This window comes from Trichechus manatus, unplaced genomic scaffold (genome assembly GCF_000243295.1).
Source record: "Trichechus manatus latirostris isolate Lorelei unplaced genomic scaffold, TriManLat1.0 scaffold00194, whole genome shotgun sequence".
In the NCBI taxonomy this organism is placed as follows: Eukaryota; Metazoa; Chordata; class Mammalia; order Sirenia; family Trichechidae; genus Trichechus; species Trichechus manatus.
Genome location: NW_004444130.1, coordinates 3,555,039 through 3,575,288, shown reverse-complemented (window position 1 = coordinate 3,575,288; position 20,250 = coordinate 3,555,039). Strand labels below are relative to the sequence as shown.

At 42.8% G+C, this 20,250-nt stretch overlaps 1 protein-coding gene across 5 annotated transcripts; it reads left to right on the top strand.

The window, feature by feature from the left end:
- Positions 1-1,839: 1,839 nt before the first annotated feature.
- On the top strand, positions 1,840-17,989 carry ADAT1 (adenosine deaminase tRNA specific 1). 5 transcript variants are annotated; one of them, XM_004387827.3, is made up of 10 exons: positions 1,840-2,790; positions 3,761-3,951; positions 4,551-4,619; positions 6,035-6,089; positions 6,515-6,645; positions 10,389-11,007; positions 12,450-12,595; positions 13,095-13,194; positions 15,731-15,817; positions 17,474-17,989. In XM_004387827.3, the coding sequence occupies exons 2-10, from the start codon at positions 3,783-3,785 to the stop codon at positions 17,604-17,606; spliced, it is 1,509 nt and encodes a 502-aa protein (XP_004387884.1). In that variant the 5' UTR covers positions 1,840-2,790; positions 3,761-3,782; the 3' UTR covers positions 17,607-17,989. The 5 variants fall into 5 exon arrangements, with proteins under 5 accessions (XP_004387884.1, XP_023597690.1, XP_023597689.1 ...); XM_023741922.1 differs by lacking the exon at positions 13,095-13,194 and having other exon boundaries at positions 17,474-17,597; XM_023741924.1 differs by lacking the exon at positions 1,840-2,790 and having other exon boundaries at positions 3,764-3,951; positions 6,473-6,645.
- Positions 17,990-20,250: the final 2,261 nt, after the last annotated feature.

Sequence of the window (20,250 nt, the reverse complement as noted above, 5' to 3'; positions counted from 1 at the left end):
AGTCACTATGAGTCAGGACCGACTTGACAACACCTAACCACAACAACAGGTGACATTTCAGAAAAGACTTGGAGAAACTTCGGTAAAGAACAGAAGAGGGCAATCCAGGCCAGAAGATCACAGTTTTGAGAAACAACAAAGGGTCTGGAGACGAGTGAGGGACCAGATCAGGCAGGCCCTATAAGCCAGGCAGAGGAGTGTGTGTGTTAATGAGTGAGAGGGGAAGCCATAGGAGGGCTCTGAGCAGAGGAGTGACATAATCTAGCTTGTTTTTAATGGATTGTTCTAGTTGGTATGTGGAGAGTAAGGGTGAAAGCAGGGAGAACAGTTAGGAGGTATTGCCGTGGGCTGAGGAAGAGACGTTGGCTTGGACTTGGGTGATAACAATGGAGATGGTTACAAGTGGTTGCATTTTGTCTTTGTTCCTGAAGTCAACAGAATTTACTGATAGAATGTGGGTTGTGAGAAAAAGATAATTTAAAGGCTTTGCACATTAAACCTTAAGTAGGTTATTGAATACTGAATATGGAGTTGAATGAGTTTTCTCACTTTTAGCTCAATTCAGCAGGGCTAAGAATGTGACAAGAATGGGGCTGAGGGTGATTGGCTTTTTGGTTTATACAGCTAGAGTGATGGTGATACTAATCCCTGAGATAATGAACCCTGAAGATGATCACTCCACCAGGATTGCTCCTTCTGTAAAGACAGAGGGGAAGAGTTAGTTGCAGATTAAAGGTAGAGAGACAGGAATGAGGAGCAGGGTCCTTAGTCTTGGAAGAGAGCTGTGGCCCTTTTCCTCTGGGACTAGAGAGAACGAAGGATGCGATCGAGCAAGTTGGAGTTCTGGCTTCTCTAATGTTTGAGGAGTAACAAAAAAAAAAAAAAAAAATGAATTCTCTCATCTTTAGTCACTGAGATTTGCAGTTTTTGGATAGTATAGGCTCCTGAACCATCCAGACAGCTCTACTACCTATTCCTCACAATCTGAAGGTTGTAGACCTATGCTGTCCAATACAGTAGCCACTAGCCATATGTGTCTACAGAGCATTTGAAATGTGGCTAGTCCAAATTGAGATGTGCACTAAGTGTAAAACCATATTCCAGGTTTCAGAAACTTAGTATGAAAAATAACGTATCTCAATTTTTAGAAAATGTTGATTACATGCTGAAATGATAATATTTTGGATATACTGGGTTAAATAAAATGTATGATTAAAATTAATTTCATTTGACTTTTTAAAATATGACTACAGTATTAGAAAAATTTAAATTATACATAGGGCTTGAATTATATTTCTATTGGACAGCACTATTCTAGAAAGGGAAACCCTGATGGCGTAGTGGTTAAGAGCTATGGCTGCTAACCAAAAGGTGCGCGGTTCGAATCCACCAGGCGCACCTTGGAAACCCTATGGGGCAGTTCTACTCTGTCCTCATAGGGAAGCTATGAGTCGGAAGTGACTCGACGGCAACGGTTCGTTTTAGAAAGAAATTCACACTAGTGTTCCAAGACATGACATCATTCTACTATTTGAAACCCATACAGAGGACTTGTTTCCTGCCCAGTAACGGGGCAGACAGCTTCCATCAGCCATTTCCCTGGGTACCTAAATGTACTCCAGGGACTGCAGAAATCTAAGCACCTCCACTCCCGGCTCCGCTCCCTGAAGAACTACAAGGTCCAGCGTGCATTGCGCGGTCTGGGGGCGTGGTTTGGGGAAAGCAGCAGCAGCTTTATGACGTCATGTCCGCTCTGTAGCCCTGCTCCTGTCTGCCTTTTATGAGGGCGTGTGTCGTGGAGGTGGGAGGGCAGCTCCCGTGGTGACATGGCGTCATGGGGCCGGGGACACGAAAATGAGGGGATTGTGGGGCTGGTGTCGTAGGTCTTTGACTTCTTTGAGCCCGTTTGGTGTGGGAAGAGGTTGTGAGGATCTTCCCTAACGCATCTTACGTGGGAAATTGCCGCCACAGGCCTGATATCACTATCCGCGAAGGAAGGGCTCTTGCCGCAGGCGAGTACGTGGTGTGTGGCCGTGCAGCAGCATCTCTTCGGAACCGAGAGAGGCAGGCGCTCTTGTTGTCCGTACTAAACGGGCTGTGTCTTGCTTAGGGTCTGCCGTCCTGTAACTGGCAGAACCGTAGTCTCTGGAGCTGGCCAAGAAGGAGCATTTTTTTTCGGGGAGGTTTAGGAAGGGAGTCTAGGTCCTCCTCTCAGCAACGCTACAGGCTTTTCTACCCCCAGGCAGCTGACTAGCCGTTCTTCTCTGAGAAGGAAGGGGGTTCTTCTGCTTTTTGCAACTGTTACAAGATGGGGTCTTGTGGGCAAAGCAATGCCTGTGTAACTGAACTGTTGTTTCAAGTGAAGAAGTTATTCAAAGTCTAGAAGGAGGTGTAGATTTTAATTTTAATGGAACCAGTGTATCAAAACATTCAAACTGCTGCATATTCATTCAGAATCAACTATCTGAAGGAAGAGTATGGTGTATTCTGGGCTGCTTTACCATTGGCTCCAATAACAGGCCTGCACACTGCAATGCAGATGGCTCCTTGTAGAAATAATCAACCTTCAGAAGCTCATGAGTTCTCAAAGAATAACACATACCCCTTTTTACTTAATAAAGCCACCTTTTTTTAAAACCATGCTTAGGTGTGTCCATCTCCCTATGAACTCATCTTCTAGTAAGAAGCTTTTCGTACCATTGAGTCCAAATGAGATCAGGACGATCCAGTGTGTATCAGTAGAGCCAAGAGTGGGAGAGTTTCCAGCAAAGTATCCTAGGCCTCTTCCAGGTATGATGTACTTAATAGTTATTTACTCATGATTTTACGTGTCTATTACAGTTCCCCCCACTCCCAATTAGCTCAAGTCAAATCAGTCAAGTAAACTGTTAAATGTTCTTTTTTGTAATAGTAATCACAGTTGACATTAATTATGTTCAACATTGTAGCAATTGCTTTTTATAGGTATTATTTAATCCTCACCATAATCCCAGTGGGTTAGATACTACTGTTATTCCTGTTTTAACAGGAAGAAACTAAGACATAGAGAGGTTAAGTAATTTATCCAATATCATATAGTTAATTTGTGGCAAAGCCAGGATTAAAACTCAGGAAGGGTGACTCCAAAACCCACGCTGTTAGGCACAGCTCCTTTGAGTAGGGGAAAGCTCTATGGGTGAGTAATTACCTAGTTTCTCTGAGTCCTGTGCTTTTTGTAAAATGTTATAGGAGAAATTAAAGGGTAGCTTTCTTGATGGAGCATCAGTGGGGATTTACTAGAGGGAGAACCACTCTACTGTGTGGAAAAGAAGCGAAAAATAAAATGCCTGGAAAAGGAGTCTTTCCAGAAAGATAAACCTTGTATGGTGAGGGTCTGCCCAAAGAAAGCAAGGAAACTAGGCACTCAGATCTGTGGTGCACAGCCCTTGATATGCTGCTTCTAAATGAAAGTGGAATAGTGACCAGACTTCCCTCCCATGTGCTTTCATTTTGAGTAGTAAATTCCACTTCACTAAAATGTGTCAGATGTCCAAGATTTTTTTAAAAGCTTCAAGAAATGGGTATGTCTTCTGGGGTTGATGGGATTCTGGGCATCTTTGGTCTTTCCATTAAGATAAAAAGGGGACAGGGAGGTAGCAGGAAATGATCCACAGAGTTCCTGGGCTACATTTGAAAAACTGTTGAAGCACCCGATATGAAGTTGTAGCATCTTGTATTGGTTTTCTGTTCTGCACCTCTGATGATTGTGGTTTTTGATCAGGGCCTCAGCAACACCTCAGACCATGTGGAATGCGGATGAGATTGCTCAGCTGTGTTACACACACTATGGAACCAAACTGCCCAAGCAGGGGAAGCCTGAGCCAAACCGTGAGTGGACATTACTAGCAGCCGTGGTGAAAATACAGTCTGCAGCTAACTGGGACTTTGATTCCCCTGACAAGCGAGTGCAAGGTGAGGCCTTTTTGCCTTGGAGTGCTCCCTCTCTGGCTCAGTGGCTGCAGACCAAAAGGTTGGCAGTTTGAATCCACCAGCCACTTGTTGGAAACCCTATGGGGCAGTTCTACTCTATCCTATAGTGTCAGTATAAGTCAGAATCAACTCGATGGCAACGGGTATACTGGGACAGTGGAGTCCCTGGGTGGTGCAAATGGGTAATGCATTTGGCTGCTAGCTGAAAGGTTGGAGATTTGAGTTTACCCAGAGGCATCTTGGAAGAAAGGCCTGGCAATCTACTTCCAAAAAATCATAGCCATTGAAAACCCTTGGAGCACAGTTCTACTCTGACACGCATACATGGGATTGCCATAAGTTGGAATCCACTCAACGGCAGCTGGGGATCCTGCGACAGTAGTGGATGCAGTGTAAACTACAATGTTGGGTGTGTTCTCCCAGCCCCCTGCCAGTCAGTTGGCCACAGGAGACCCACCATGCTCCTCAGTGGGGTAGGCCTGTGGGAATCCTCTGGAGGAATGTGCAGACTTATTAAACCTGAGGACCAGGGACCATTCGTACCCTGAGAGCTCACTTAATGATTTATTTTTCCCCCTCAGTGACAAAGGAAGTTGTCTCAATGGGAACAGGAACGAAATGCATAGGCCAGTCCAAAATGAGGAAGAGCGGTAAGCACAGGCAGGAGTCTGAACAAAGCCTGTCTCTTGGAAACTTGTGTCCATGTTGACCTTTCCTCTTCTCATCAGAATAAAAAATATAGAAATCATCTGTGGAAGCAAAGGCCACCAGAAACATGCTTCCTGAGTGAACAGAAAGCTGGCCAGTGTTTTCATGCTGAAACCAGGGGTTCCCTAGGCTTATATTACACCCGATGTCTGGAAGGCTTCAGGACTCCAAAGTAGCAGGTAGATGATGCATCTTGAGTGGCTACTGAAGCCCCAGGAAACAATCTTGAATTAAATAGCACTTGTGGCACCAATCTGGAAATTTTCATAGAAATCTGTGACTTCACGTGACTTCTGCTTCAAGTTAGCAAGTTCTTCCTTGAGTTCGGTTCCCCCATTCTCCTGTTCTTGCCCAACATATGGAGATGCAGTTCCAGGACAATTAGAGATTAAATTAGATGTAAGGAAATCAGTCTTCATTTTTGGGCAACAGGGAATTAATTATATCACCATGAGCACAAGTATGATGTCAGGGTACAAAATATCTGGTCCCCTGTCCTCCTGATAAAGATTCCCTATAAATCAGTGGTTCTCAACCAGGGTGTCAGGTGGCAACAGTGGACAGGGGAGCTTCCCAGGGGAAATCCAAAAATGGCTGCCCTGTGCAGAAGATAGGGACAGACCAAAGAAAGAGGCAGACCACTCCAGGTTGAATAAGCAAGCGGTCTCAGATTTATAATACAAGGCGACATCCTAGGTGGCAGCAGGACGGAAAGATCTCCATGATCTCCACCCCAAACTCTAGAGATTATACAGAGGTACTAATGTGAGTCAGTCATGCAACCCTCCTTCCCTCAAGTCCAAAATATCCAAATGTTATTTGGATCCAGGCTCCTTCAAGGATGTTATGTTCCTTGTGTCAAGGATGTTGTGTTCCTTGCCTCCTGCTTATTTCAGGAATGAGGTGTTTGCCAGGACTGTGGTCAGCTTCAGGCCTGGAGGCAGCTCACAGGTCCTGGATCAGTCATGTCTTTATTTGTCCTCCCAACACAAGAGAGATTCCTCCCCAACCCCTGGGACTTTTGGCAAGGTCTGGAGACATTTTTGCTTGTCACAATTTAGGGGGGTGGTACTGGCATTTATTGGATCTACTGGTAGCATCTAGTAGAGACCAGGGATGCTGCTAAACATCCTACAGTGCACAGGACAGCCCCCACAACAAAATGTCAGTAGTGCTGAGTTGGACTACAGTGCTTTAAATGTATTGCCATTAATGATTGTGATACTTTTTGGCAAAAGCCCTCTGGGAGCTGCATGGCCGTCCTGGGTGCCACAGGAAACTGTTGTGTTCTGGTTTTAGGAACCAGGGCCTCTACAGTTTCCATATGTCTTCACCAAATGTCCTATCTTTGCCACAGGAGACATCCTCAATGACAGCCATGCTGAGATCATAGCCAGAAGGAGTTTCCAAAGGTAAAGCCACATCTCCACAGATTCTTATTCAGCAGGTCTGGGGTAGGGGGTCCCAGAATTTGCATTTCTAATAGGCTTCCAGGTGACAATGATTATGTCAGTCTAAAGACTAAAGTCTAAAGTAGCACTGGTCTAGACTAGTTCTCAAGCCTTAGAATCACCTGGATGGCTCATAAAACACAGATTGCTTGGCCCACCCACAGAGATTCATATTCAGCAGGTTAGGGTGGAGTCCAAGAAGCGTCATTTCTAACAGATTCCCAGGTGGTGCTGATGCTGCTGGTTCAGGGACTGCACTTTGAGAATTGCTGGTCTCGATCATTCTTGTAATTCCAAATCACTTACCACTCCCATTAGACTGCAGTAGTGCTTCCCTTCCTTAGCAGTCTCCCAGCCAGAGCCTTCCCTTTCCTGCAACATATTAGGTACCTTCTTCATCAGCTCCGTTTGGCAGCTGCCCTGAAAGAGGATAGCATCTTTATCCCAGGAACTCAAAGAGGACTGTGGAAACTCAGACCAGACCTCTTTTTTGTGTTTTTCTCCAGCCATACTCCCTGTAAGTATATTCCAGTCTTTGTATTAATGTTACATTGTTTACTTTCTTATGTTTGTTTTATCCATAGATATGTTTCTCAAGAAAAGCCCCTTTGGCTACAGCCAGTGACAGTGCCTTTTTGTGGACGGTTAGTCCAGTGTACCTAATCACTTCTCTACCAAAGGGAAGGTGGAGGTGGGGTAGGGGGAGTTCATTTCACTTATGCTATTCAGTTCTCAAACTCAGGGCTGAAACCCTACAAGTCTGAAACCAGCCATGGGGCTAGACATGCAAAGATCTACTATAGTAACTTATCCTGATACTCATTCCATTTAATTCATTCATTGAACAAATCTCTTATACTACTTGTCAGGCACAATACATGTACTGGGTATATAGCAGTGAATAAGATTAGCACCTTGCCTACCCTTACAGGGAACCATGGTGGCTCAGTGGTTTAAGAGCTCAGCTGCTAACCAAAATGTCAGCAGTTTGAATCCACCAGCCCCTCCTTGGAAACCCTATGGGGCAGTTCTTCTCTGTCCTATAGGGTCACTATCAGTCAGGATCGACTCAACAGCAGCAGGTTTTGGTTTTTGACCCTTATAGGTCTTTCAGGAAATGTAGACAGACGCGGTTAGTCAGGATAAATTTTGGTGAATTATTAGAGTGGTGCAAATGGTTAATGCACTTGGCTGCTAACCAAAAGGTTAGAGGTTCAAGTCTACCCAGAAGCACCTCAGAAAAAAGACCTCGCTATCTGCTTCCAAAAAAATCAGCCATTGAAAACCTTATGGAGCACAGTTCTACTCTGACACACATGGGGTTGCCATGAGTTGGAATCAACTCAGTGGCAACTGGTTATAAGATGATGTTCAGCAGCTGTGGTTGCATAAGGCAGGATGATCAGACCCAGCCTAGGGAGTCATTTCTGTCCTCTGTTTTTCTTGAAGAGTGATAATAATTACTACCTTTTGTATACAACAACTCAAGGATGGCCGTAAAATTTCCTCACCCAAAAAACTTTGAAATAAGCATAGCAGATTGTCCTGTGAGTATTAAATTTTTTAATTATGTGTAATATGTAATTATTGCTGTAGATACGTAGATATGTAATAATTGCTGTAAAGAGGCAGAATAGCTGTCAAGACTGAAATAGCTGTCAGACTGAAAATACTGACAAAGCTTAGGAAAGAATGAGTCTTTTGGGAGTTGAAGGCCAAAAAAACGACAGACAGAGGTAGGCAGAGCTCATCCATACTCTGTTCTTAGCAGTGGGTACCCTGGTCCAAGTACCAAAGGATGTTTCCTTACTCTGTGTCACTGAACTGTAATGTGCATATGAATTACCTGGGGATCAGGAGATTCAGATTCAGGAGATCCCTGGAGTGGCCTGAGATTGTGCATGTCTAACCAACTCCCAGGTGATGCCAGTGGTGCTGGTCTGCAGACCACATTCTACATAGCCAGAGCCTGGCTGATCCCAGTGGCAGGCGTATCCATATTGTGGAGATGATGCATCCAGGGATCACACTAGCCTGAAGGCCTAGTCCAACTATGTAAATCAGTGCTCCACAGACTCGTGCTAATCTGTGAAGAGAGTACTGATCAATGGCAAAACGAGAAAAATAGGGAGTGTGTAGTGAGTTTTTTAAAAAAGCTAATTTCTTGCAATTTAAAGATTATGAGATTTTTAGCTTTTTTTTTCTTTAATAATGGTAATTGGGATTTTAAGGGTCTTATTTGACAGAAGGAAACCCTGGTGGTGTAGTGGTTAAGAGCTACAGCTGCTAACCAAAAGATCAGCAGTTTGAATCAACCGGCTGTTCCTTGGAAACCCTGTGGGGCAGTTGTACTCTGTCCTAAAGGGTCGCTATGAGTCGGAATCAACTTGATGGCAACACAGAATAAAAAGTTGGCAACTCTGTGTTGATCTGAACATCTTCTGTGAATTTTATTGATGTGTGAAATCAAAATCTAGAAACCAAGGATCTGACTCCCCTGACTCTTGTGTAATTTTTAAAATGTAGCATCCCCCCTGATTTGTCTGCAGAAAGAAAGAGTACTACCTTGAGCATGTGACTAGCTGGCTGCTTTGACATTTACTTCTCATTACTAGTTAGTAAATTGGCATCGGGTTAGCTGCTTCAGGCTCTTACATGTGGCTTTTATTTAGTACGAGTTAGCGTCTCAGCTTCAGGCATTTGTCAAGATCAGACCTGGAGGCTACAGATTGGGGTTGGACCCTGATGAATTCTCCCAAGTAGGTGTCACGTTGTGAGGTCTCTGAAAGTTGGCCAGCCTACCTCTCTCTGGCAACATTCCCACTTCTACATCTCTGCCTTTCCCACTCTTAGGTCATAAAGATGCAGATGTATTATTTACACACTTTAGAAAAACAATACACAATTAGGCTGGTGTTTGAAGAAGTGGCTCCCTTTGCAGGGGATCTCAGTGCTTCTTACTAAGCGTTGGTTTTCTTTGGTCCCGTATAAACATAGAGTAGGTCAGAAATCTTTAAACCAGAATGGTCAAATCATTTGGGAAACATTGATTACATCATTTACTGCAGGACTTTAGAGTCTTTATTGTGGGGGTTTATATCACAAATCTCCCAAGATGTGGATATTTTGAGTAATGTTTACCAAACTCACTTAACCATGGAGTAAACTACTCACTTTGTTTTCCAAGCCATCTTATGCGATAGCATTCACAAATTGCGCTTGGGAAATCTTGCTCAGTCTAAGCCAGTGGTCTCAACCTAGACAGTTTTCCCCCCAGGGGACATTTGGCAATGTTTGGAGACTTTTTTTTTATTGTCAGACTCAGGGGGTGCTATTGGCATCTAGTGGGTAGAAACTAAACATCCTATAATGTACAGGACAGTCCCCCACAACAAAGAATTATCTTTGTTGCCAAAATAACAATAGTGCTGAAATTGAGAAACCCTGGTCTAAACCAATGTTTCTCAAACTTCCTTGAGATAAGAATGGCCTGGGATCTTTGTTTAAAAATTATCTGCCCTAGAGATTCTAATTCATTGGGTCTAAGGTAGGGTAAGGAGCCCTGATGGCACAGTGGTTAAGAGCTGTGGTGAGCTATGGCTGCTAACCAAAAGACTGGCAGTTTGAATCCACCGTCTGCTCCTTGGAATCTCTCTGGGGCAGTTCTACCCTGTCCTATAGGGTCACTGAGAGTCGGAATCTACTCAACGACAATGGGTTTGGTGTGGCTTTTTTAAGATGGGGTAAATTAGAGGGTCATTGAAAAAGAGGGAGGCCCTTAACGAGATGGATTGACACAGTGGCTGCAACAGTGGGCTCAAGCATAACAACGATTGTGAGGATGGCACAGGACCAGGCAGTGTTTCAGTCTGTTGTACATAGGGTTGCTATGAGTCGGAACCAATTCGACCGCACCTAACAACAACAAGATAGGGTCTTCAACAACAGCCCCAGATGATTCTTATCAGGGAAATTTTAGCAGCTGCTCTAAACCTCTAACTTACCTCAGGTCAGCTGGGAGAATAGACTTGACCTTTATTTAAGGCAGTGGTTCTCATCTTGAGCTTGCATCAATTGGAATTCACCTGGAGAGCTTAAAACGTAGATTGCTGGGCCTCACCTCCAGAGTTTCTGATTTAGTAGATCTACTGTGGGTCCCAAGAATTTGTGTTTCTAACAAGTTCGCAGAGGATGCTGTTGTGGCTGGCTTGGGAACCTCACTTTGAAAACCACTAGTTTGAGGAGTCTCTTCTTCTGCAGGTGGCGATGCCTCCATCATTCCAATGCTTGAGTTTGAAGACCAGCCTTGCTGTCCTGTCAGCAGAGATTGGGTCAACAGCCCATCTGTAGTGGTCAGTGGTAACCTGGAAGCTCCTAAAAACGAAGGGAAATGTGAAGATTCTGATAGTCCTGTAACCAAAAAGATGAAACTTGAGCCTGAAGCTCCTGCCAGGGAAGTCGCCAGTGATGTAACTCACCGTCAGAGTTTTGATAAGCAGGAAAGTGGCCAAATCTCACCAACTGTCAGCAGCTCTAATTTTACTGCAGAGGGACTGGCCACTGTGACCATTACAGCCCCAAGTGGTGCCAAGGTGGTGGATGTTTATAGAACTGGAGCCAAATGTGTGCCTGGAGAAGCTGGAGACTCGGGAAAGCCAGGCCCGGAGTATCACCAGGTGGGGCTGCTCCGAGTGAAGCCAGGCCGGGGAGACAGGACCTGCTCCATGTCCTGCAGTGACAAGTTGGCTCGGTGGAATGTCGTCGGATGCCAAGGGGCGCTGTTGATGCACTTTTTAGAAGAGCCCATCTACCTGTCCGCTTTGGTCATTGGGAAATGCCCTTACAGCCAGGAAGTCATGCAGAGAGCATTGATTGGGAGGTGAGAGGGCAGGGGGGGCGGTGATAGTATGTCTAGAGAGCCTTTTGATCTGTAATTTCACCTCTGGGAATTTTTCCTAAGGGAATAATTAAGAAAGTACTCAAACATTTAACTCTGTGTATGGTAATTTAAAAAGAAAAAAAAAAAAGGGAAACCACCAAAATACCCAGCAGTAGGAAGATGGTTAAATGATTTTTGTTAAAAATATTGTTGATCAGTACTGACGGAAAGAGGTTAAAATGTTTAAAAAGCAATTTAGAGGATAAAATGAGACCATTTTGATCTTAAAGTACATATGCACATAGAAAAAAAGGCTAGGAAGGTAAACACCAAAGTCTTAATAGTGGTTATCTCTGGGAGTGGGGGTATGGGAGTGACTACTAATGGGTATGGCATTTTATTTGGAGTGATGAAAATGTTCTAACTTTAGATTGTGGTGATGGTTGTGGAACTGCGAATATACTAAACATAATTGAATTGTACGCTTTAAATGAGTGAGTTTTATGGTATGTGAATTACCTCTCAAGAAAGATGTTTTTTAGAAAAAAAGAAGACGAAGAAAGAAGAAAATCAGCCCAGGCGCACGGTGCCCAGGGTATTTCCTGTGTTTTCTGTTTTGGAACATTAAACTGTTCGCTGTCTGCTCAGTTCTAGACTGGTGTCGTGTTGGCCTCTATTTTGCATGAAAGATACAAGAGAAAATGAAGCTTTTATGTTACAGTATAATTTTGGTTTCTGTGTGTTTGAAGAATTTCATAGGAAGCAGATGTCAGCAAATTGATATTTCTGCTTAGGGTTTTCAAATTTGTCAAAGCCTATACCATGTCAGGAATGAAAAGAGTTTGGTGTTACTAAAGTCACTGAAGAATGATGACTATATTCTAGAGTTATCACTCAGAATGATGAGGAAGGATCTTCCTCTAGCCAGGTTCTCATGGCCTGGTTTCTGGAACACCCACCTGTAAATCCCCCCCCCATAAATAAATAAACAATATTTATTGTTGATATGAATAATATTCTGTTGTATGGATATTAGTCCCTGGGTGGTACAAACAGTAAATGCGGTCCACCCAGTGGCACCTCAGAGGAAAGTCCTGGTGATCTAGTTCTGAAAAATCAGCCATGGAAAACCCTATGGAGCACAGTTCTACTCTGACACATAAGGGGTTGCCATGAGGCAGAGTCGACAGCAGTGTTTTTGTTTTGTTTTGGTACAGATATACCACATTTTGCTTATGCATTCACCAGTTGATGGACATCTGAGTTGTTTCCAGTGTGATGAACATTTGTGTGCAAGTTTTTGTGTGGCCAAATAAGCCTACATTCCTCCTAAGGCCTTTGCTTCACACTAAGACTCAGGAGTCATGATGTGGACCACAGTCCCTGATACTCATTTTCTCTACAAGTACACCTACGCTGAATGGATTTTCTCTCACATTTAGGTGTAGAAATGTCTCAGCTTTACCCAAAGGCTTTGGAGTTCAAGAGCTGAAAATACAGCAGTCAGATTTACTATTTGAACAGAGTCGCTGCGCAGTGCAGGCTAAAAGGACTGACAGCCCAGGCCGGTTTGTTCCCTGTGGGGCAGGTAAGTGGTCCTGGTTAGACTTTCCCTGTGGAGCAGCCTGGGAAGGGCTGCCTCCTCCCAGCCTAGGCAGCCAGCATACCACAGAGTGGTCAGTAGTTTGGGCTCTGGAGACACCCATACTGGGTCAAATCCCTGCTCTATATGACCCTGGCCACATCAGCTTCTCTTGGGCTCAGTGTTTTCATCATCAGATAAAAAGAATATAATTTATCAGAGTTGTTAGGAGGATTAAATGAGAAATTATATTTCATGCATTTACTGTGTCTCCGGCTTGTAATTAATGCTCAAGGATTGTTGGGTGCTAAAATGATAATGATGAATCATGAGCCACTTTATGCTATTGTACTCTGGATGCCAAGCATAGAGTGGCGGTCACCGTCTCTAATTTTGTATCCAACTTTCATGGGTCTGCAGAGGCAAAGAAATATTTTATCATAACACCTTTGCCATTTCTTTATAAAGAAAGCCAATTTTTAATCTCAGGATCATATTTTTGTAGCCATCAGCTGGAGTGCAGTTTCTGAGCAGCCCCTGGATGTTACTGCCAACGGCTTCCCACAGGGAATAACAAAGAAAGGCATCAACAACCATCAGGCCAGGTACAACATAGTGGGGTGGGAGGAGACAGCGGCTGTGAACTCACACATCAGGACTCTCTAGTTCCAGAACGTTTTCATCACCCCAAAAAGAAAACCGGTACCCATTAGCAGTCACTCTCTCCATTCCTCCCTCCCCCACAGCCCCTGGCAACCTTAATCTACTTTCTGTCTCCTGTCTCCTATTTTCAACTATTCTCCTATTCTGTCTGCCTTCTCTGGACATTTCATGTAAATGGAATCACACAATATGTGCCCTTTTGTGTCTGTCTTCTTTCATTTAGCATAATGTTTTCAGTTCATCCATGTTGTAGCATGTATCAGTATTTCATTCCTTTTTAGAGCTGTTGCGTGGGTGTATCACATTTTGTTGATCCATTCATCAGTTGATAGACATTTGGGTTGTTTCCACCTTTAGCTTTGTGCGTTTGTGTGCAAATTTTATGTGGATATATTTTCAATTCCCTTGGGTAAGTACCTAGGAATAGAATTGATGGGTCATATTGTAACTGAATGTTTAACTTTTTGAGGGACTGCCAAACTGTCTTCCAAAGCAGTTGTACCATTTAACATTCCTACCAACAATGAATGAGGGTTCCAGTTACCCTACATCCTTTCCAACACTTTTTATTGTCTGTCTATTTTATTAATACCCATCCTAGTGTGAAGTGATAATTGCATTATGATTTTGCATTGCCCTAATGTCTAAGACCTTTGGCTGCTAACCAAAAGGTCAGCAGTTTGAATCCACCAGCAGCTCCTTGGAAACCCCATGGGGCAGTTCTGCTCTGTCCTATAGGGTCGCTATGAGCCAGAATCAACTCGACAGCAGTTGATGTTGAGCATGTTTTCCTGTGCTTGTTGGCCATTTGTATATCTTCTTTGGAGAAATGTCTGTTAACATCCTTTGACCATTTTTTAATTGCATTATTTGTCTTTTTATGGTAGAGTTGTAAAGTTTCTTTATTATTCTGGATGCTAATCCTTTATCAGACATATGATTTGCAAATATTTTCTCCTGTGGGTTTTCTTTTCACTTTCTTGATTTTTTTGTCTTTTTAAAGCAGTAAAGTTTTTAATTTTGATGAAGTCTAATTTATCTATTTTTTCTTTGGTTACTCATGCTTTTGGTGTCATATCTCATAAACCATTGCCTAATCCAAGGTCACAAAGATTTATTTCTATGTTCTAACAGTTTTGTTCTTACATTTAGGTCTTTGACCCATTTTGAGTTAATTTTTCTGTATTGTGTGAGATAGGTATCCAACTTCATTCTTTTGCATGTGGATATCCAATTGGCCCAGCACCATTTGTTGAAAAAACTTCTCATTCCCTTGGGGAGATTTTTAAAAGAATACTCTTGTGCCTTACCACTAGGGATTCCGATTCAGCAGGTCTGGGTTGGAACCCAAGAATCGTTTGTGAAGGGGCTGTGGGGGAGTGGCCTCTCTATCACTGAAGGCATTTCCACCTCAGTCTGGATTGAGCTGCTACTGAAGTGACTGTTGTAGGACTCCCACTATTTAAATGTAGTCCCTTTTACTCTTAAGCTGCTTTTCCCTTGTCATTCCCTTATAAAGTTGAATTATAATTACAGTTTGTGGATGGAGTTGTTTTTTCTCTTTTTGATACACTTATTTGCCTACTCAAAACAAACAAGAACAACCACAACAAAAATCCAACTTACATCCTTTTGCACTTACTAAGAAGGTTTTGCTCTTCAGCTACTAACTCCCAGGGTTCAAAAGGCCTGGGCAGCAGACCCTGCCTGCCTCCTGGTAGTCAAGGCTGATGTAGCAAACACACTGACCTTATAGAGAGGGGAACCAAGAGCTGACAGCAAATCAGGGGTGTTTGGCTTTTCTAGAATGTGAGCTCAGTCGGTTTAGATTTAGAGTCACTGGAACACATGGTTTTATATGAGGGAAAGGAAGGCAGGTCAATCAATCAAGGCTTCATCTGGGATGGCCTGGCAGAAACCAAGAAGGTCCAACAAGAAGGAATCAACACTCACTTTCTTAACTATTACAAACCATGACCTCCGTCTGGAATTTTTTTGTTTAGTAGCAAAGGAATGGCTTCTAGAGGTCCATAATGCCTTTAGGAAGTCTGGAGATTCTGCCTCAGGTCGCTCATCCAAGCGGACTTCTAGAGCACAGTTCACCCAGGGAACAGCACTAGAGTCTCTGAAACAAAGCTTTCAATTTCTTATAAACAGTATTGCCTCTAGGGGCCCGCTCCCTTGAAAGGAGATGACCCAAGGTGTCTCATAGGCATTGTAGGACAAAATCTAGTATTTCATGTCAGTCTTTACCCTCTGTGAGTCTGTCACTTTGATGATCCCATTGCTGATGACATTTCATAAGATTAGATTCATTTTTGACGCCATCCTGAAAAGACAGGCATATTTTCTCCTTGCCAAGTACTGATGAAAATGCAGACTCCAGCACATTCAAACCTAAACACTCTGTGAAGCTTGGTAAAGGCCTGGTACATAGTAAGCACTTAATAAATACTCTTTGTCTTCTTTTTTGAACAGATCACGAATCAGCAAAGTGGACCTCTTTAGATCATTCCAGAAACTGCTAAGCAGTATTTCAGAGGACAAGTGGCCAGACTCCCTCAGGTGAAACCTTATTACCGGGTTGCTGTTGACCCATGTTTTTTTCATATTTAGGAAGACTTCTCTGGCAGGAGTGGTGGTTCATCAATCTCTCATTGCCATCAACTCGATTCCGACTCAAAGCAATCCTATAGGACAGAGTAGAACTGCCCTATAGGGTTTCCAAGGCTATAATCTTTACGGAAGCAGACTGCCACATCTTTCTCCCATGGAGCAGCTGGTGGGTTCATACTGCCAACCTTTCGGTTAATAGCTGAACACTTAACCACTGCCACCAAGGGCTCCTTTCAGCAATTTAATGGGCACTATTGACCACATACTCTTCTGTCCTCATGGCCTGACTTGCATATGTGCATGATATGTGACATGGAGGATGAATGGTTTTGGTATAAAATCATAAGAGACTGAGGGTAGAATCGGAGCCTGGCTCATTCCAGGCCCTCCTTTTAATCCACCTCTAGTCAGAGAGCAAGGAATCTCTGGGTGGGTCAAACAATTAAGTGCTCCACTACTAGCCAAACAGTTGAAGGTTCTAACCCACCTAGAGGCGCATCAAAAGGCAGGCCTAGGAATCTGCTTCTGCATGTAAAACATTTAACACAAAGCCTAGTTTACAGTAGTCTTTTGATAACTAGAGGAGCCCTGGTGGTGCAGTTGTTAAAGCAGTTGACTGCTAACGGAAAGTTTGGCAGTTCAAAACCACCAGTAAGTCTGTGGGACAAAGATGTAGCAGTCTGCTTCCATAGAGATTTACAGCCTTGGAAACCCTACGGGGTTGCTATGAGTTGGAATCGACTCGACGGCAGTGAGTTTCATAACTGGTAGCTGCTATTTTTATTTAATAAACAACTGCTGCATGGTTGAAATGTGTAGGCCACAGAAGAAAATCTTTTAACTGGGCATAAGTATGATAAGTATTACTCGGTATGTCATCTGTTCTTTGAAGTCAGCGATGGCCAGGCGTTTGGGAGCAGGAGGGTGGTAGATAAGAGGGGAAAATACTTTGCTTTATTAGAGAAAAATGCAGCCGAGAAGTTTCTAATGGCTGAGTGTTCTGATGGAAATTACACCCACTCCTCACTTGTCAACATGGTTAGGTTCCAAAGACCAGGTCATTATGTGAAAATTGGCATTATGTGAAAATGGAGGATGATCACATCACATCACAAAATATTGTATGGGACGCATATGTCCCTCTGGACCCGAGAGGTGGAAAATGTAGGTGAGTGCTGTGTGTCCCACTGGTCATGAAATGGTTGCTGCCAGATGTGTGTTGTTGATGTGCAAAATAGATAGTAGATTTTTTTACTATTGTCGTAAATGTGAAATGTTAAATAACGAGATAGTTGATAAGAGAGGAGTAGGTGTATGGACCCTCAGAAAATTTTAAAACAAAAAGTAGATACAATTATTCTTGTCTTATTTGGTTCTATAAGGATTGGACAGATCTAGCATTCTGTTTATTCTTACCTATTACAGTCCATGTTCTTTCTAGTGAATTCCCTACTAAGAGGATAGAATTGCTGTAGGAAAGCATTCCGAAATCCTCTATACCTAATCCTTTCATTACAAATCTGTCCAGTTGGTTGCTCAGGCATCTTGTGAGCAATGGTGATGAGCTGTTGAGTACCTGTGTGCTTGGTGGTATGTGTGTTTTAGGCGGCAGAAGCTAGAGACGTACCAGGAGTACAAGGAAGCTGCATCTGCTTACCAGGAAGCCTGGAGTGCACTCCGGAGGCAGGCATTTGGATCCTGGATCAAAAACCCACCAGATTATCACCAGTTTAAATGAGAAGGGAAAGTTTGCAGAGAACTTACTGGTGGCAGGATGTTTTCAGCGCTTCAACCGTCTTCTTCCTTCGTACTGCACAAGCCTTAGCTTTTCTGGTGGCTGAGTCAGAAAAAAAGTCTTCTACCAGAGCATTGTGTCTCTTGTGTAATATGGATGGAGTTCCAGAACATAGAGCCATTTATACTTGATTGAAGAAGCACTCTGCTAAAACGGCATCTCACTAATGACCTGAGTGTCTGTACTAAGTTGTGTTTTACTGGTTTTCTAAAATATGAAATAAGAGTTTGGAATGCGATGCCTTAAAAATACTCTGCAGGACTCAAATTCTAGTAAAAAGACCAGAATTAATGGTCTAACTGAGACTGGAGGAACCCCGGAAAGCGTGGCCCTGGATTCTCTCTCAGCCCAGAACTAGAACCGTTTCCGAGGCTAACTCTTCAGACAAGGATTGGACTGGACTGTGGGACATAAAATGATATTTATGAAGAGTGTGCCTCTTAGCTCAGGTAGATGCATGAGACTAAATGGGCAGCTTCTGTCCAGAGGTAGAGATGAGAAGGCAGAGAGGGTTAGGAGCTGGTTGAATGGACATGGGAAATCGGATGGAAAGGAGGCGTGTGCTGTCAGTATAGGAAGAGCAATTAGGGTCACATAACAATGTATACATTTTTGTATAAGAAACTAACTTGAAATGTAAACCTTCACTTAAACTGCAACAATAAACAAAAAAAATAAAAAATAAAAATCAAGCAACTCTGTTGTATGTGTTCCTAAATTGATTCAGCCAATATTGTGCTGAAATGTGTTTGAGTCTTCTCTGCAAGCTTTAGAGCTTCACCTGGCATAGTGAGTATGTGTTTTATATACCCAGCATTTCTTCCTTGGAGAAACAACCTTTTTCCCATGGACTTCAGTGAACCTGTGCTTTCCATGAGACTTGGTTGAAGCTAACCTCACTCCCTGGCTCCAGGAACAAGCATGTGAGCCAGCCCTGGACTGTCCTGGAACTGTTGCCAGAACTGTCAGGAGAGATGTTCTCTTAGATCTGGAGCTGTCAAGGCGACATCATCTTGGGATGGCCTATAGCCATCTTTTCTCACCACAGAGAGACAGCCAGCCAAAAGAATGATGGCAACAAAGAAGGCAGCAGCCAAGAGAATCAAAGCTCTAGTGACCTTGTTTGGGCATCTGGAATCAGATATGCCTGAAGCCAGAGGCCACCATGGACTTCAATATGTGTGACAAAGTCCTGCTGTTCTTAGTTTTCTATCACTTTCAGCTGAAAGAGTTCTGTCTGAAAGGTCAAAGATCCCTACAGCAAGTCAGAAACAGACTTAGCAACTGATCCTGTTTTAAGACACATGTTCTTAATAAGATTTAACTCTCAACTTCTTCACGCATTTTTAATTATTGACTGAAAATGAAAGCTCTTCATGTTGGGATTATTCAAGGACCTTGTTGGTTCTTCAATATTTTTATAGCTTTAACTATTTTTAATAACAGCCTTATTGAATTTAAATATATAATTTGTATACCATAAAATTCACCTATTAAACAATTCAGTGGTTTTAGTATATTCATAGAATTGTGGAGCAATCACTACAATCAATTTTAGAACATTTTCATCACCCCAAAAAGAAACTCCATAGCCATTAACAGTCACTCCCCACTTCCCCAACCATCCCAGCCCTAGGCAACCACTAATCTGTCTATATGGGTTTGCCTTTTCCAGATGTCTCACATAATGGAATCATACAATGTGTGACCTTTTGTATCTGGTTTCCTTCACTTAGCATAATGTTTTCAAGATTCATCATGGTGTAGCTTGAATCAGCACTTCATTTTATGGCCAAATAATGTCCCATTATATGGGTATACTGTATTTTTTCTATCCATTTACCAGTTGATGAACGTTTGAGTTATTTCCACTTTTTGGCTATTATGAATAATACTGCTGTGAACATTGGTGAGCAAATTTTTGTTAGGGCATATGTTCTTAAATTTTTTTTAATTACAGAGTAATGCATTTTATAAGCTATCCTTGAATATTTTTTCCACAAGAAATCCTTTTAGACAGCAGGAAAGAAAGGAAAAAAGACCCCTAACTGAAGGCCAGGATCACCAGTATGCTGCTTTAATCAAACAGAAAAATTCTTGTGCCTGACCCTGGATCCCACTTTATGACAGGAGTTAGGATACCTGGACTGAAAGGAGCGTTTATCCACAGATGATAGCATCTCTCTCCTATGAGATTTTTTTTAAAAGGATAAAGAATTATATGAGAATGTAAGGGGGTAATGTCTTTGTTATTCCTAAATTTTATGGTAAGCTCATCAAGTTTGCACTCAAAAACTAAACATAAAAAATACTCTTTTTTTCCTATTTTTCACATACAAAAATCTATATATACATTGTTATGTGACCCTAACTGCTCTCCCCATACTGTGACAGCACACTCCTCCTTTCTACTCCTGATTCCCCATGTCCATTCAACCAGCTCCTAACACTCTCTGCCTTCCCATCTCACCTCCAGACAGAAGCTGCCTGTTTAGTCTCTTGTATCTACTTGAGCTAAGAGGCACGCTCCTCACGAGTATCACTTTATGTCCCACAGTCCAGTCCAATCCCTGTCTGAAGAGTTGGC